Source organism: Sceloporus undulatus, chromosome 6, assembly GCF_019175285.1.
Source record: "Sceloporus undulatus isolate JIND9_A2432 ecotype Alabama chromosome 6, SceUnd_v1.1, whole genome shotgun sequence".
NCBI classification, from domain to species: domain Eukaryota; kingdom Metazoa; phylum Chordata; class Lepidosauria; order Squamata; family Phrynosomatidae; genus Sceloporus; species Sceloporus undulatus.
In genome coordinates this window covers 123,930,585-123,949,002 of record NC_056527.1, presented here as the reverse complement: position 1 = coordinate 123,949,002, position 18,418 = coordinate 123,930,585, and the positions used below count along the sequence as shown (strand labels likewise).

General features: G+C 43.5%; 1 protein-coding gene across 11 annotated transcripts in view; it reads right to left on the bottom strand.

Annotated features, from left to right (window-relative positions):
• The window catches only part of SORBS3 (sorbin and SH3 domain containing 3), a 50,385-nt gene that overhangs the window by 18,116 nt on the left and 13,851 nt on the right, over window positions 1–18,418 (bottom strand). For 5 of the 11 annotated variants that reach the window (XM_042473303.1, XM_042473297.1, XM_042473308.1 and 2 more), the window contains 10 exons: window positions 15,596–15,852; window positions 13,224–13,350; window positions 11,799–12,031; window positions 10,389–10,452; window positions 9,365–9,403; window positions 7,766–7,853; window positions 6,867–6,963; window positions 5,848–5,907; window positions 4,291–4,377; window positions 2,346–2,404 (listed from right to left, as the gene is read on the bottom strand). In XM_042473303.1, coding sequence (XP_042329237.1) covers window positions 2,346–2,404; window positions 4,291–4,377; window positions 5,848–5,907; window positions 6,867–6,963; window positions 7,766–7,853; window positions 9,365–9,403; window positions 10,389–10,452; window positions 11,799–12,031; window positions 13,224–13,350; window positions 15,596–15,784 — 1,043 coding nt within the window. In that variant the 5' untranslated portion in view covers window positions 15,785–15,852. Of the gene's footprint in view, window positions 1–2,345; window positions 2,405–4,290; window positions 4,378–5,847; window positions 5,908–6,866; window positions 6,964–7,765; window positions 7,854–9,364; window positions 9,404–10,388; window positions 10,453–11,798; window positions 12,032–13,223; window positions 13,351–15,595; window positions 15,853–16,118; window positions 16,234–18,418 lie in introns of all 11 variants that reach the window. The other 6 variants (XM_042473300.1, XM_042473302.1, XM_042473301.1 and 3 more) reach the window with 2 other exon arrangements.

The window sequence follows — 18,418 nt, the reverse complement described above, 5'->3', positions numbered from 1 at the left end:
GGTCAGGATTTAAAAGCAATCAATCTATCATTCTTTAGTATTAAAAAGCAATACAAGGAGTAAAAACAATGCCCAGCTCTTTTTGAGCCCTAAAAATGAGCGTCCAGATATACCTTGCAAAGTACATGTATTCACTTTTTACAGTTTGTATTTTAACTGCATAACTTGCTGAATTTTGTATAGTTTATATTTTTCTGACTTTTAGATTGTATGCCATCGGCAGGTTATATGCTGTTTTGATGCCTGTAAAGTGCCACGCGAATTTATGGCGCTATATCAATAAACATTAATAATAAGAATAAGAATAAGCTACAATAATATGCACACAGAGACTTGCAAAATGGACCCAAACGTACATAATGACATTTCAGCATTCTTTACCTTCACATTCCTCTTGGTAGCTAAGCAGGGTCAGGCCTGGTTAATATCTGAATGGGGAACAGAAGCCAGAATGGCCCTCTCCTGGTTTTCCTTCCACCTGCAGCCTCAGACTTTTTTTTGTTTAGACAGGCTTTTAAAACAGAAAGTGTTTAAAGAACAACCTGGGGCTGTTGTATTGTTTTAAAGTGCATGGTTTTTGACTGTTTTTATGTTCAGGTGCTTGTAAGCTGCATATAAGAGGCAAACTCCTTCTGAATATTCCTTGATTAGAAAAACGCTATGAAATGCATGGGGCTGCCAGTGTAGTGTAACGGTTTGCACATTGGACTATGACTATAGATAAGAGGGTTCAAATCCCTTCCCAGCCATGAAACCCATGAGGTGGCCTTGGGACAAGTCACACTCTCCCAGCCTCAATGGCAAACCCTCTCTGAAGAAACATGCCAAGAAAGGGTCGCCGTAAGTCAGAGACGACTTGTAGGTGCACAACAGCAACAAGCCCTATGTCAACCATCACACACCGAACCTGAGAGAATCAGATATGCGCAGCCAGTGGCTCTCAGTCCCAGTGCACTCTTACTGTCCCCTTCCACTCCATCCACAATCCCAGTAAAGCTTGCCAGCAAATGCTTCCTGTTCCTAAAGGACCCCCTGCTTCACCTCCCTTGTTTTCCTTATGGAACAGGATGTGTGTCCGGATGGGTGTGATAAGAACGGACCTTGATGCATGAGACCAAAAAAGTCCACAAAGGGATCCAAGCATTCCACTGCACAGTGAGCAGCCAAATCTTTCAAAGCCCCTCCAATAGAATTCATTGCACACCGTACTCTTCACGCACAGGTACACTGTTTCAAATGCTGGAGGCTCCATTGAACCATGTCCTCAAAGGCTGATTCGGTTATGAAACTCACTGGCTGATCTCAGGCAAGTTGCACACTCTCAGCCTCAGGGGAAGGCAGTGGCAAACCTCCTCGGAACAAAGGTTGCTATGGAGTTTAATACACTGGGGCTACTTTTGGCATTAAAGAGAAATTAAAGCACATTTAAAGCATCCTGCAAATAAAGCAGAAATGGCAAGAATAATTATCACACACAATTGTACAAATAAAGTGATATCGGAAATGCATTGTTGCTGAAATCCCGAAAGTAAAAAGATGCACGTTAATGCTGTTTTGTGACCACTCTAATGGCGGGTTTTGTGCGACATTGTGTGAAATTGTTTCACATAATTGCACGTTTTTTCCAGGATAAACTCCTGATCCCCTTCGTGTGATAAACTCCCAAGAAAACCTCATGATAGGTGGTTTTGCCAGTGCTTTCCTCTGAAACAGAGCTTCCAGCACATGAGATCCGCTGGCAGTCTCCCATCCAAGGATTATCCGGGGCTGACCCTACTTAGTTTCAAAGATCAGGGAGGATCTCTAGTGCCTTTAGGGTACTGTGTGCATGTGCCTTCAAGTGGCCTGTGGCCTTATGATGAGTTTCATAGGGTTCTCTCCAGCAAGAAACCCTCAGAGGTGGTTTTGCCAGTCCTTTCCTCTCAAACAGAGCTTCCAGCACCTGGGATCCCTGGGATCCACTGGCAATCTCTCATCCAAAGACTATCCAGGGCTGACCCTGCTTAGCTCCCAAGATCAGATGAAATCTCTGGTGCCTTTGAGTAGGCTCTCTTGACATGCAAACACACTGGTCTATGGTTAAACCCAAGTGACTGTCCTGCAAACCCCCTCCTTCCCCAAAGGGCTGTCTCTTTCCTTTCCTTTCCTTCACTTTCACACTCTGCCTTTCCTCCCCTCTCCCCCTTCCTGCCCTGCTCCACCCCAGATGCTTCTTGGATGAGGCCATTGGGGCAAGGCAAGGCGTGGCGAGCTGGAAAAAAGCAAGGCTCAACATCTAGCTGGGCACCAAGTCCTGTGCCAAGGGTGCCAAGGGTGCCAACTCCCCACAGCTGGTCCATACTCACCGCTGGGCAGCAGAGGCTGAAGAAGAGGGACTAGCGGAGGCGAGGGACGAGGAGAAACCCTGCAAAGAGAAAGAAAGAACGAAAAAGAAAGAGAGGAAAAGGAATGGAAGCAACTGGAGCCAAGAGCCAAAGGAGTTGCCAGCCCAGCCGGGCGGGGAAAGGCTTTGCAGGCAGGGCTTTCCAAGAAGCTGCCGGAGAAACAGCTGGGTCCTAAAGACTGACAAGGATGTGCCAAAAGAGCTTCTTTAGGCTGCATCCGCACTACAGGCTTATCACAGTTTGATACTGCTTTAACTGCCAGGGTTCTAGGCTCTGGAACTTGGGCTTTGTTGCTTGTTGCGGTTCCTCTCTGACCGAGAAAGCGAAATAGGTCACAAAACTTGCAAGATTTGTTCAAATGGGTTTTGCCCTTGCCATCCTCTGAGGCTGAGAGAGTGTGACTTGCCCAAGGTCTCCCAGTGAGTTTCCATGGCCGAGCCAGGATTTGAACCCTGGTCTTTAGGGTTGTTTTTAAAATTACTTTTAAGAAAATTTATAGTTATTTCTTTTATATTTATTTATCGGACATATTTCTGCCCGGCTTTTCCACAAAAGGTGCAAGTAACATGCCACCCATTTTTAATGATGTCCAATAATATTTTTTATTATTACAAAACCACAACATGATCAACATAAACTACCGCTTGCAAAACTCAAACATACTGAAGCAAACTTGCCCTAACCAAGTATTTCACTAGATTATGGGCAGGAAATTTTAATTCCTCGTGAGCCGCTCTGGGATTCTGTTGAAGGACGGAGTAATAAATCACTTCCATAAATTTAAAACAAACCTCACCTCCCTGAAAAGAGACAGAGGTATTTTCCCCCAATGCTATAATTACACTTACAAGTCTGGTGTTGCTGTCTAGAGTACAGAATACACTGATACTCCATTTAAAGTCAAATGCAAAAGATGATGCTGGTGGTCAGAGCAAAATGATGGCATCCCCTTCCAAAAAAATAAGAATTCTACTTTCTTAAATGGGATTTTAATTCAGTCGCCAAATTTTTGCACTGCAGAAAGCAAGATGCTGAAAACAGTTGACAACTCGAACTTTTTACATTTGTTATGTTTGCATTCCCCTGACAACTTTGGATGCTTACAATGCATGGCTCAACTGAAGTTTTAAGCCACAGCAAAGGTAGAAAGCCAGAGTGGTGTAATGTTTTGAGTGTTGGATTATGACTCTGGAGACAAGGGTTCATATCCTGGCTCAGCCATCTCAACCCTCTAGGAAAGGCACACTCTCTCAGCCTCAAAGGATGGCAATGGCAAACCCCTTCTGAAAAACTTGCCAAGAAACCCCATGATTATGGCCTTAGAGTTGCCATGTTGGAAATGACTTGAAAGCACACAACAACAACAACAACAACAACATGTATGAACTGAAGGAACATTTTATTTGGGTGGAACTGTTATGGAGAGAAGAGGCAGTGCCTTCATCTTGCCCACCCCAATAGCTACACCTCTGATTGTGCTGTATGTAATATTTCCACAAGTCAAAATGTGTTGGTTTTTTAAGTAACTCTGTAGGAAAAGACTCCCAGACTTTGGGAACAGCCACCAAGAAAACCCTCTCCCAAGTTCCTACCAGAAGACAGAAGAGCCTCACCAGAAGATCCCAAGACATGGGGAGCCTCTTATAGGGAGATATCAGATGCATAGAGAATTTAAAACTAGGAACCTTATTGCATTAAAAACAAACCCGACAGATCCTTCTGTCTCCACATAACTTTGAAGCACTTTCATTCTCATGTAAAAGCATGGGAGAGGGCAGTAAAAATGTCCCTTTTGCCAAACGGATTTTTTCCAGCTCAGCAAAAAGGACACTTTTATGACCCTAAAGATTTTCCTGCCCCTATTTGCAAGCAGTCAGCAATGTGCACAGAAAACAATGATGCTTACCTTGTGAGCGAGCTGCCGCCTCTCAATGGCTTTAATGTCCTTGTCCAACTGTTCGCTGAGCTGCTGCAGCTCCTTTTCCAGCAATTCCTGAGACAGAAATATGTAGCTAGTAGGTAAGAGTCTGGAGAAGCCACAGTAAGCAAGCCACACCAATGTTAGGATGAATCAAAAGAGAAGCATAGTGGGGCAGCAATGTGCCCACTCCACAGAAATGCCAGAGAATGTGTATAATATATAACACCATGCACTGCCCCTGGGTTCAGTCATTGCCATAGGAAGAGATTCAATGAGGCCAAAGCAGGGATTCTCAATGTTGAGTCTTCAGATGTTATGAAACCTTGACTCCCTCCCAGATCCTCGATCTCTGATCAATAGCTGTGCTGGCTTTGACTTCTGAGTCTAGGTCCAAAATATCAAGAAGGCCAGTGTTTCAGAACCACAGTCCCATTGAGTCCCATTGAGTTCACGAGAACAACTTGTCAAGTACATGTGCATAGAAATGCAGCCATAAGAACAAAAAGCAGAGATGAAGAAATGGAGATATGGACACCGAGGCCTCATTTTTTCACTATGTCAATTCAGTCTGCGTGGCATGATCCCATGACAAAATCCTCCCACGTTAAAAAGCATGTACAGATAGACACACACAGACTGCTCCCTTACAAAATGATTTATATACATAGAAAAACAACGTGTTCAGAAAAGACCCCTTTGCCCTGGCATGCTAGTCTTCTCTATGCAAGGCACTTACATTTTTTAATAGGAAGGATCATATAAACCTTCAATGTGCAGACAGAAATGATATGATCAGCTATAATCCGCTGCCCCAAGGACAGCTAGACCACACAAGCAATACATTAAACATATTTGTGTGGGCAGTTTTAAATATAAAATCTCTTGCATAACTTCCTGCTAACCTTCCATGAAACAGAATCAGAGGGTAAAAATGCAAAGAATACATGGTCTCCAGCCGGATAAATTATATGTTATTATCTTCGTTAGGGTAATTGATGTCAATAACAGAATCTAGCCCTTTTTTGTAGAGAACGTTGATTACTTGGGTGCAGATTCAATTTTATTTTTAGTGCGGTTGTTGTTCTAAAGTAGCGCTCACCCGATCCTGACTTTGGCACCAAAGGAGCACTTGGCATTGTGGCACAACCATTTGGAGACCCCAGCATCGTTCTTGCCCAGAATCCTAACCTGGAGCTTTCTATCTAAGCATGTCAAGTATTTTTTCACAGCGTGGAGGCAACGTGGGGGACAATGTTCAAGGAAGAGGAGGAGGGGAGAGGAAATAACAAAGAATCCTGCTCCATGGAAGCCAGTAAACACAGCTGTGCTCCAGCCGTCTTGGGAGAACCCTGAAGGGAGGAACTCAAACACAACAGCATCCCCTCCTGCCTGGTCTCTCAGTTTCCATGCTGGGGAGGGTGTCTTTCCACAACTATCAACCACCTCCGTGGAAGTTTGTAGCATACGCTTAGCTGGATTTCAGTTTTGACTCCATGGTCACAGGTTAAGCATAGGTGTCCTTTGGCACTGCAAAGTACTCACCTCAATGGGTGGGGAGGCTGGCCGGGCTTGTGCTGGAGATGTGTTGAAGGGCTTCTTAGGCTGCAAAAAAAACCATAGGCCTGTTACAGACTGCCAAAATAAAGCTGCTTTGGGTCTCTTTGGAGGTATGCTATTTAAATGATGCATGGGTCCTAAGAGTCCGGAGGTCGCGCCAAAGCCACACTCCATTCCTAAGCACTGGAGTACAGCTTTGGTGCAGCTTCCGGATCCTTAGGATGCATGCATCATTTAAATAGCATAACTGCAAAGAGACCCGAACCAGCTTTATTTTGGCAGTCTGTAACAGGCCCTAGTCAGCAAATTAAATCACAGCAGAGAGGTTGCGGTGTTAAGAGAGCATTACCAAACCTGACATCCTCGTCTTTCAGCCTGAATCAGGACTAATGGTTTGGGGATGGAGATTTCCCACTCCTGAAAGTAATCCTCCATACTGTCTTGCAACTATTGTTCAGGGGTTGTTGCTTTAGTTTCAGCACAATGAGCCGTGCAGCAGAAATATGCAATCACTTAAGGGCTAGTCTACACAATTAAAATACTCCTCATCAGAGGGGAATCGAATGTGATCTGGCAACACATGATCTGCAGGAGTTCGGACTTTTTGTAGGGACCCCCCCCCCCCAAAAAAAAACCTCCTTAAACTCTGCAGAAATTTTTTTCCCGCTTTTTTTACCAGAGTATTCATGCAAAATGGATTCAGATGGTTGCGTGTCTTTGGCAAAGGGAGAGTGAATAGATGTGGATTGAAGAGATTGATGTGGATTGATGTAAATGTGCAAGTATCCGCAGCAATTTGCACAATCCACTTACATGTAGACCAGCCCTAAGTCCCACTGAGTTCACTGAGGTTTACTTGCCAGAAGTGTGTGTAGCCTTATAGCTTTGGCACTCCTCTAGGCTTCTACCGATTGGCAATAGAAATCCATTCTAGACATAATGCAGGACTATTACCAGCTCAAATCAAGAAATATCACACTCCAAAGACAGGGCGGGCTGCATACCGAAATGGAATCAGTGAGGATGGATGATTTCCCGGGTTCGTAGTCAAAGATGCTCCTGGGCTCTGTGGCAGCAACATTAGCTGGTTCCCAAGTTCTCCTGCAATAGAAGAAGTGGCTGTGAGGTCTGTCACTGACCAATTCATGCCTCCTTCCCACGATCCTCAATCTTGTGTTTGCAAAGTAGAATACACTATTCCCAGACTGCTGCTATTGGAACTCATGCTGTGCCTTTGCATCCTCTGTTCCCTCCATGCAATTTCCCCTCTGTGCAATTTCTCATCCTTCCCATACTCAAGTCCCTTTAGGGCCTTGTCTGCACTGGCCCAGGATCTACCCCAACGTCCTGATTACTTGGCTCTCCGTTGTGACGCCAGGTGGCTGTTTGAAACATGTTCTGTTGAGCTGCCCGCCGTGTGTTGCCTCGCTTTGAGGTGAGAACAAAGTGTCCAGGAATATTCACATGAAATGGGCACCTTGTTCTGCCCTCCAAGCAAGTGACTTGCAGCAGCAGTGGATGTGCCAGGTGGATCAGCAGGACACGTTTCAAACAGCCACCCACCATCACAACAGATCTTCCAGAACAAAAGGCAGCTTTTTAACATGCATATTAGGGGGGTATAGCCCAGTTCTGCTGAACATGCCAGATGCTGTTTAGTCAGTTTGCACCACAACCAGGTTAGGTGCTGGATCAACTCAAGCAGATCAAGAGAAGCTGAAAGTACCAGTTTCTGATGGTATAAAATCTTCTTCCTCAAATGCAAACTAGTTTAACTTTGTAATTTTGATAGGATCTAGGAGGATCATAGCCTTCCATCCTTGTCTAACTGTGATTTCTGTGGCAGCCATTGATGTTGGCCCAACCCAAATAAGCTTTTTCATATTCCTCATGCTATACTCACCAATCCAAGCCATTCTGTCCACAGTATAAATTGTTTGATGTCTGGGCTGGTGAATGGGTCTTTTTCAAGAGCGCTGGGGATCTGTAATCTGAAAGAGATCGAAGTATAGGTTGAGTCTCCCTTATCTGAAATGTTTGGGACCAGAAGTATTTTGGATTTCAGATGATGATGATGATGATGATTAGATGTTGCAATATCTGCATATATATATAATGAAATATCTTGGAGATGGGACCCAAGTTTAAACATTAAATCCATTTATGTTTCATATACCCCTTATAAACATAGCCTGAAAATAATTTTATACATAATATTTTAAACAATGTTATGCATGAAACAATGTTTATGTACACTGAACCATTAGAAAGCAAAAGTGTCACCATCTCAGCCAGTCATGTAGACAATTTTGGATTTTGGAGTAATTTGGATTTTGGAATTCCGAATAAAGGATAGTCAACCTGTATCACTTTCCAAGGGAGAACAACATTTGCTCTGCTTAGCTTCTTCTCAGAAACCCAATGTGAATCCACAAAAACCTATGCACACCTTTTAGGCATGAGCCAGAGCTGTGAGAGACTTTCGTCCATGAGATGTTCCTTCATGGCTGGAAGAACATTTGGATGATCCAACAACATGGTGGAACATCTTAATGAAGAGTGAGGCTCATTCCCTCAAAGGAAGACGGAAACAACTCTCCTCTCATGGTGCAATGCTGAATTCCTATGGCTCACAATGATTTGACCTTGTCTATGAAGCTATGGGTCTTGAAGCACCCACCAAGCCATAGGAGTTCAGTCTGGGCATCACAGTAAGTGATGCTCTTGGTATCACAGGTAATTTTCATGAGGCCTGGAGAAAATTCAAGAAAAATGTACTCTGTTCCCATCTACTCTCAACAAACAGGTCTCAGCTTTCAATCCAAGGCTTTGGCTCACATAGAACCTATCTGAAGAGAATTGGTCCTGTACTTGCTGTAAAGGTGTGTTTCCAAAATACTGTACATCCACAGACTTCTGTTTTCATTTGGCTCCTAGCCTTTGCATGAACACTCCTTTAGATGGTGTACGCATGGAGGAAAAGAAACATTCCTGCCCTATTCCCACTGATCTCTTCAGATGATGCACAGGGCCAAAACGGGTGAAACACGGGCCCAATCCATGCTCCAGGACAATTCCCTGGAGTACAAAGAGTCCTCTTTTGTTCCAGATCAGGACGGAAACTCCGGAGAATCCTCTGGGTATGTGGCCAGTCCTTTTGTGGATGTGCAAATTGATAGCACAAGCACCAAGTAGACGAACATACCACCAGTACAACACACCGACACTCAGTAAGATAGCCATTGCCTCCATGAGTCATGGGAAAATAAGGAGAGGGGTCTCCTGGAAAGTGTGAGGACAGTGCTGCCTACTGTGGGTGCCCATTGTGTAGACAGCTCATCCTTGCCATGGACCCAGAAGCCCCAGAAGAAAGCTGGGCTTTCCCATCAACATGGACAGGACTATAGACCCTTGTTTTGTATTTGTCTCAATACCCACCCGTAGTAGTCTCACAACACTTGGCACCTAGGCTGTGCACTTGGAGGCAGAAACCAATCCCTACCTTTGGGTTTGTAGGAGAAGTCCCAGTCCACATCTGGTTCTGAAAGAGAATTGAGATGCTCAGGAACAAACACCTTTCATTTTGAAGGGCTCTTCAATAGTGTCTTTTATCTAATGGATTCCCCTCTCCATCTGTGGCACATGGCTGTGGTGGCCACACTCTGAACAGAACATGATGTCTTCATCAAACCAACCTTTTAAATTTCCCACAATGCGTAGAAATGACACTAGACTTAAATTTAAATGGGTTCACTACCCGAAGGAAATTTTAATTGATTGGGTGCTGTTTGTTTCTTCCTTATTCCTGCATTTTCCAAGGCTGTTTAAACTAACTGTTGTTTATTTTTTTTAATTGCTTTCATTTGTATTTTATTATAGTTGTGCATCATTTTTTTCACTTAAAGGAGAAATATGAACCATAAATTGGAACAACTGAACGCCAAACAATAACACACAACAAATTCCACTTTTGAACAACTCTCACAATACTGTACTAATAAAAAAGTTCTTCCCGGTGTGTATGTGGAGTGTTTTGTTTTTTGGCATTTGAACCCATTGGAGGGTATGCTTTTCATAATTAATAGGATTAGGCTCTGCTAAGTGTTATGCAACCTTCAGGTTCTGCCTCCAAATGCTGGGGCCAGCAGGAAAGCAATGGTTGAGCTCCTCCATTTTTTAGCATGTCCAATTCAGAAACTACCCTTATCTATGTCTAGGTCTCCTGCTATAATCTGAGAAAAGAAATTCATCTTTCTGGAAACTACTAGCTGTGTTTATCCCTGGCTTTATTCAGTACCCAAAATTGCAGTTCCTCTTGAACCTTAAAACGTCTAAAGCCACATCTTACGTGTTTCCCAAGTCCCACCAACAGCACAAAAAAGGATGCAATAAAGTTGTAACCACTAGAGGATGCTCAATAACTGTTAAGGACTGTGCCTAAGAGTATAATTGCAACGATTATTCATTGCTCCGGGTTTCAGAGCCGGATAAGTACTGTATGATGCTCAAATTTAACAGTTGGATACCGGGCAACTTGCTGTGGATCTGATGAAACATGCTGCGATACCAGTCCCGGGGGCTATCCACACTCTGAAAGAGAAATCAGACATGCAAAGTCACTAATAGGGATTGAAAGACTTGAAGGAAGGGGAGTGTAAGATCAGGGTGGGAGTGATGGGCAGGGAAGAATATCACCTCTGAATAGACATTGCCAGTCATGAGTTAACATTTGAATGTTACGAATAAAATATAAACATTGTCAGGAAAAAACAGTGGGCAGTATTCTGTATCAGCTATATAAGAATACTTCACTATGTAGACTCCCCTGTACTGTCCACTGTCAAACCTAATGGAAATGTTATTTATGCATGCTCTGATCACCAGCAGAATGGACTGTCAAAGTATGTTTGGTGTGTGTGTGGAGTTATTATCGTAGCTGTAGGGTGTAACCATCATGACTAAGTAGCAATGGGGAATATGGAACCGTTACCTAGATCTATTCATCTGTAACTGTTCCATATTCAGAAGTAGGTTCAAATCTATGAAAGCTCATGTGACCAGCTTCTTTCATTCAATTAGTCTCAAGATTCCCGTGCTGCAAGATGGCTTTGCGTACTGATTTTCCAGACTAACAGGACTAGGACTTTGAATTCTCTATCCATAAGGATGTGTCCAGTACAAATATAAATGTAGTTTACAAAATGGGAGCCAGCCTCCAGACCAACGAATAGTGCCTTCAACGTCCTCCTTCCATTTCGAATGCAAATGTCCCCTCCCTATTTCATTTCACATTACACACTTGCACTGATATTGAAATCCCGAGGAAGGAGAGAATACAAATTAGCATGAGACAATGGCTGCTATCTCCCCAAACTACAAATCTCAGAATTCCATAGCACTGTGCCATGGCAGTTAAAGCAGTGCCATACTGCATTATTTCTGCACTGCACATGCAGCCATGGTTAATACCATTGCAAATATAATGCTAAATTGCCGGTTATGTGCACAAGGAAATATTGTGCTGGAGAGGGGTGGAAAGCTGAAGAAACATCATGCACAGCCTCATCAAGACTGGTTTCTAGTTTGCAAACTACCATTTGTTTTAACTGAGCATTACAGATATACTAGAACAGTCTTCCTTCCATAATGAGCTGTTTGGCATGGAAAGGCTGTGCCAAACCGTGCAGAGAAGATGGAGCACCCTCAAGTATTAGGAACACTCTAAATCTCAGATCAACCACCTGTTTGTGTGATACAGCATTTGGAAAACTTTAAGCAATTCTCATTTATGTACAGCCCAGCTCTCCATAGCCAAGAGATCCTCACCCCCATGTTAGCTTGGCTCCAGGCTATATATACAGAAGAAATGTGAAGACATGCCAAAAAGTGGGGATCTCTGCATTCTATTTGCATTCACATATAATGCAAGGACTCACCGATCGCGAGGCGATAGGCATCCCCGTCTCATCCACTGGTCCAATCCCATCATACTTCAACCAGCGTTTTTCCTTCCTCCTGCCATCCTTTGTCCAAGTAGCTGACCAGCCTTGCTGACCTGTGCCATTCACAGCTGGGCTCATGGATGAACCAGGGAGAGAGGGGACAGGTGTAGCTTGAGACTTTGGTGGCCTAATTTCTTTTGTGGGCCAGGTTGGGTACCAATTATTTCCTGCAAAAAAGAGCAAAGGAGTGCTTTAGTTGTGCATTCTTGCGTGGCAGAGAGTTGGAACAGAACCACCCTTGGTTCCAACTCTAAGATTCTATGATTAGGGACTCAGCAAAAGCTGAAGGTAGGAAGGTAAGAACAGTCTGATCAAACTAATTTATTGGACTGGCATCATTTTAATTATAGAAACCAAACAGAATCTCTGTGTTTAGAAGCAATAATCTACTTCTGATCAACACAAGCTAGGGATAAAAAAAGGGAGAACCATCAGTATTGTGCCGAACTTGCAAGCATCCCAAAGAAACCTTTTGGACAGGCATAGGCAACTTACAGCCCTCCAAATGTTTTGGAGTACAATATCCACAACTCCTGGCCTTTAGCTATGCCAAGTAGGGCTCATGCGAGGTGTAGTGGGAACGATCTACAAGGCTGGCATCTGCAGAGAATGCTGACATGGAAGAGAGTAGGGTATATATATGTGTGACCCAATCCTCTTAGTATATCCTCCCACCCTGAGGCCTTGCCATTCAACAACAGAACAATACACAGATTAACATGAAATTCACTCCTCCCAACCCAGGGTCACACAGTGTGTGTGTGTGTGTGTGTGTGTATATATACCCTACTCTCTTCCATGCCAGCATTCTCTGAACAAACTCTTCTAGAACATGGCCAGATAGCCCGAACAACCCACAAAAAAATATAGATGCCGACCATGAAAGCCTTCAACTTCACATTGCACTTTTGCAGAAAAACAACCCCAGAGATCCAACCATCAGCCCAGTCTTGTTCCTATCCATGCCAGAGCTGCGCTGAACCAATGAGGATTTTGCTTCAGCCATTGCTCTAATAGGCATGGGCAGGAGGAAGCACAGCGAAGATGTGGGTTGTATAATACCCAGCTGAATTAACATGTTGAGCAATTAATGTCGACAGCCAAAAAGAGTACTTTATAAAAACCCCAGGGGCTCTCTGATCCCTGCTAAGAAGAGAGAACAGAGAGACAGGTCTAATCTCTCTGCTCCTTTCCATCAGCAGAGGAGGTTCTAGCAGATTAGAATTGGGTCTACCTCTGATCAAACACAAAGGCTCAAGTCAATGGACAACAGGAAGATAAGGAGCCAAAGGCGACAAGGTGTTCCATTCCTCTTGCCAAAGGGAATCTATTATCTCCTCTATTCTTGGCTGGAATTACCTGAGTTGTTCCACTGGGTTGTTTTCTGTGGCTGCAGATGAGATATCCCATTGTACACGGTGCGAGGGGCTGTGTCATGGAACTCAAAATTCAGGGTGTTTGAACCACAATTGCGGATAACAGGCACCTTCAGGGAATGGATACAATAATATAGTCCATCATCATCATCATCATCAACATCATCATGGGGGAGGGAATTAATGGGATGTATTTTAATTGTATGTTGTATTTTATACTGTGTTTTACCCAATGTTGTAAGCACCTCGATCCTACGGAGAGGCAGCATATAAATAAAACAATATTATTATTATTATTATTATTATTATTATTATTAGGAATAAACTTAACATCATTGCAAAAAGTGGAACAAAAAATTACAATGAGATATTGTAATATTGTAATGGGTTATTTCCTTCTGGCTCCGTCGTATAATTTCATATAATGTTATATAATTTCTAGCTTTTCCTGAAGCAACGCTAAGGTATAAGTGAAAAATAAACAGATGGCAGAATTCCATGATATTGAATCCTGGCGGTTAAAGCAGTGTTAAACTGCATTAATTCTGCAGTGCAGATGAAGCCAAAGTCATCTACTTTACTTATGCCACTGTCAACAAAATGGCTACCCCAATGGTACTTGGTAAGGAAAACCTGCAACATTCGAATTCTGCTCCCAGAGAGCAAATCAATGAGTAAGCCCTCTTTTCCCCCCCCACAATTAATTCTCACAATCAGCTGTAATTCTCCTACTTTCATGCAGCTGTCCAAGGTGCTAAAGCAATTTAGGGATAGGTTTCAGCATCTTGTGTTGGGCTAGGACTCTGGAGACCAGGGTTCGAGTCCCCATTTGGGCCATGAACCTTTTGTGTGACCTTTGGCAAGTCACACTCTCTCAGCCTCAGGGGAAGGCAATGACACACACACACACACCCAAACAAATCTTGTTAAGAAAACCTAAGGTTTGCCTTAGGGTCGCCATAGGTCAGAAAGTGCAAAACAACCATTTTAGATCTCTAGGAAGAGGCAACATTAGGTATAATTGATCTATCTATCTATCTGTCTGTCTGTCTGTCTGTCTATCTATCTATCTACCTACCTACCTACCTACCTATCCATCCATCCATTCATCCATACTGTGTGACCCTGGGTAGGGAGGAGTGATTTCCATGTTGTGTATTGTACAATAAACCCTTCTAGAACATGGCCACATAGTCCAAAATACCCACAAAAAACTATGGATGCCGACCATGAAAGCCTTCGACTTCACATGTTTCTTTAATTTCTGATGCAAGTCAAAACTGGAGCATAAGACTGTGGTGTCCTCAGATCTAGGATAGCTCCAGCAATTGCAATGATCAGATGTCAGGAAAGTTACTTTTTTTGGAACATAGCTCCCAGAATGCCCCAGCCAGCATGATCACAGTCAATGCAGGCCAGGAAAGTTCTGTAGTTGTAGTCCCCCCCCCCAAAAAAAGTTACTTTTCCAAATTCTGGCGAGGAAACAAAAAGGAGAAACCCTCTTCAAGTTACAAAAACAAACCCAGCAAATAGACCAGTGACTCCATGGCTGCAGAATGTCGACTGACTAAGAAGGGAAAAAACTGGTAACAGCGAAGGGAAAGGAATGGAACAAAACAGATGGAAAGGAAAATAGAGGGAAAGATACATAAGTGTAAAAGAGGGGCATGAAAGATAATGAAAACGCATTATCTGAATGAGAACACTTCCTGTTCCCATGCTCTGATTCACGCTGAGAAGTGGAGAGAAGCAAAACAAAACAGAACAAGTTTCAAAGAAGTAGCCAGGTTTATCTCTTACAGCATAAAAAAGAACAGTTGGGAAGTAAGAGGGGAGAAATAGAAATCCGACAGCAGCTTTAAGAGTAACTGGTTTTTACTTTTGCATGAACCTTCATGGATATAACCCCACTTCTTGAGATGCATCACGAAAGCTCACGGGAAAATAAAAACAAGTTAGTCTTCTTGGAGATAAGACCCAAATCTAAAGTCTGGGGATTGCATCTTAAGGAAGGATATTTCAGATTCTCAGCCAGAGATCTCTGGCGATTCACCAAACTAGGAAACATAAATGGATTTCATGTTTAGAGCTGAGTCCCATCTCCAAGATATCTCAGTAAATAATCCAAGATCCCAAACACTTCTGGTCCCAAGCCTTTTGGATAGGGGGGAATTCAACCCATAGTATGGTATATCTAGGCCTAAATTCCCTGCGCACATTGCAGTTTGTTGTCCTCCACCTTTCTTGCACTGTTGCCCTGCAGTGTGACTCTCTTGGAGAACAAGCAACTCTGTTTTCCTGGTTCATGTGGATGCATGAAATCTTTGCGCTTAAGTTCAGCTCATTGAGACTCACTCTGCGGCGAGAGGTGGCTTGCACAGACTGCGGAGTAGAGGTGGCCTGAGGAGGTATCGGGCTTGTGCTGTTGGCAAAGGGTGAGTTTCTCTGGAGGTGTGAAGGGATAAAGTCATCCAGACTAAGTCCGAGGCTTGTTTCTGGTACTCCAGGCCTGGAGTGAGGAGGTGGGGAGGTCAGGCTTGGCATTCCTGCTAGGACAGAAGACAGACGGCCAACACAACCAAGGTGAGAGTGATGCTCCAATATGATGCACCCTGTGTGGATTAGAAAAGGAAAAGATGGCTTAAGCATTTTTATTCATGCCTTGAGGACATACAGTCGACCCTCCATGTTTGCAGTGTTGACTTTGGCGGATTTGAATATTTGCAGATTTGATTACCATATATAAGTCGAGGGCAGGTTTTGCGGCCACACTTATGGATTTCGATATGACCCATGGATAAGTCGAGGGTAAAACTTAGAGGCATATAACAAAGGATCTAAAACTTGAAGCAAAGGAAAAGAATGCCAAAGAACTTACAAAATTCCAGCAGGCAAAACTCTGCTCACACTCAAAACTGGATGGATGAAAGAGTAAAGGAAAGTCAGTGGTTCCAGGACAGATGATGCTCTTGCCCTTCACCAGGGGATGATTCCTTTTTAAATAAGAGTTAGTACAGAACTTACATTGGACATGGATAAGTCGATTCAGGTGTTTGGGGCCAACTTTTTGACTAAAATGTCCAGACTTATACATGAGTATATACAGTAATATGTTTTCTCTAGGAATTTCTAGGCCCTCCAGTGTGACTGTCATGGACCTTGACCATAGAGTTACACTGGAGGACCTAGATGTTCCTAGAGAAAACACTTTTCTAGGCATTTGTAGGTTATCCAGCACGCTTCTATGGTCAACCTCTAGGATTGTACTTTAAACAACGGAGAAGCGTTAGCATTCCTGGAGACCCCTGGAGAGTGACTTTGCTCAATCATTGCCACAAGAGTCCTTGAGTAACACAACTTGGATCATTTGGCCAAATTTCCCTATCGGTCAATTAGTAACAACAGCACCACAGTTATGGTGCACATTTACATAAAGCTACCAGTACATGATGGAACTTTGCTCATTCTGGAGTAACGCACATAGTATTTTATTGTTTTATGGAGCAAAAGGCAGACAATGATGGGCATAAAGAAAGATTTTGAAACAAGACGCGTATATTGTATCATTTAGCACAATGGTATCCCCTCCCTTCCTCCAATGCGTTGAGCATGGTACACTTAGGACCTCCCTTGCCCCACTTTATTCCCGCCACAGTGATGCAAAGAGATATTAATTTCTCTAAGGCCAGAGAGAAAGAGATTTATATCCGTGTAGGGATTCAAACCCAGGTCTCTCCTGCATGAGTCATGCAGGCCTGTGCTAGGCTGCATTATGTAAGCATCTGCATCTCATCATCGCTACATTTCCATGATGCAGCCCAGACTGCAACAAACAGATCTGTATAAAAAATAAACTGGGAATGTTTTAGCAAGAATTGGGAAGACTGGAATCGAGGGAAAAAAGAGTGATAGGTATGTCAGATAGAGGGTACAAGGTAGAAGAGGAATAAAGGCCAAAGGGAGAGAGGGGAGCTGGAAGCCTTTCTCCAAGAACTCCTTTGTTTACAATGTAGAGCTTTATCTGTTAAAGAGTCAGATAGAGAAAAGATGGAATAAAGCTAGTGCAGTCAGAGAATGGGTGAAGATCTGAATAGAGTTTGGAGAGGTGTGACTGAAGAAAGCATGTAATTCAATTTGTTATACACTTTGGGTTTCCATTTTCCAAAAGGCTTTTGGATTTTGGATTTTTCCCCATTTTTGGACTATTTGCAATGGTTCCCAAACTTTGGTCTTCCAGATGTTTTGGACTTCAGCTCTGAGGATTCTTGACTGTTGGCCAGGCTAGCAAGGGCTTCTGGGAATTGAAGTCCAAAACACCTGGAGGACCAAAGTTTGGAAATCACTTAAGACGACCCTGGGGTCTACAAAGCTGCATTTTGCCTACCTTTGTTGCAGTTGGATTCCCTGCACTAAGTCACAGGTCAGATTCTGTGACCTCTCGGACTCCTTCCAAGCTCATGCTGCCAACTCTTCTTTTTGGCTAGTCTGAAAGGTGCCACAAAATCTCTCTACATACTGGTTCTACAAACTAACACGGCTATATCTTTGAATCCTTCCAACTCAGTGATTCTAATGGGTATTCACAGAGCAATGCATGGACAAATTTGGTGGGGAGGCTACCCTTGAAGGTGCATTCCTGTGTATGTAGGAATACACAGCCCAATATTGTGACTGACAGAGGGTTTTCCCATTGAAGGCTATTTCCCACCATCTGGTATCTGATCCTTTTCGCTAGAAGCATGTGGAATTGAACCTGAGACCTTCATCATGCAGAGCATGGACTCTGCTGAGGAGCAGAGGTCCACGCTTTCTGTGCATTTCCCTGGAAACAAGAGATGGCCAGACACACTTCCAACTTGCAGCCACCCCTCTGCATTGCACATTGTTATCTAATCCTCCCTTGCAGAGGGTTGCTCCCAACGTCACATCGTTCCTTCTGTGGGAATCAGAGAAGGGAATGCCTCCTTTTGGCTCCCAGACAAGGGTCTGACTGGAAGTCCTAGGGGCTGCTGCCAGAAACGGATTACATCCCTGCCATTTGTTACAGGAGGCATCAGCGATGTATCCCATGGGATCCTAAATCCACAGCCCAGACCAATCTGTTCTGAAAGGTTTCCTGTTTTGTTTTTTTGAGCGATATGGGAGATAGGATAGTAAAAGATGTGCTGGAGATGAAAA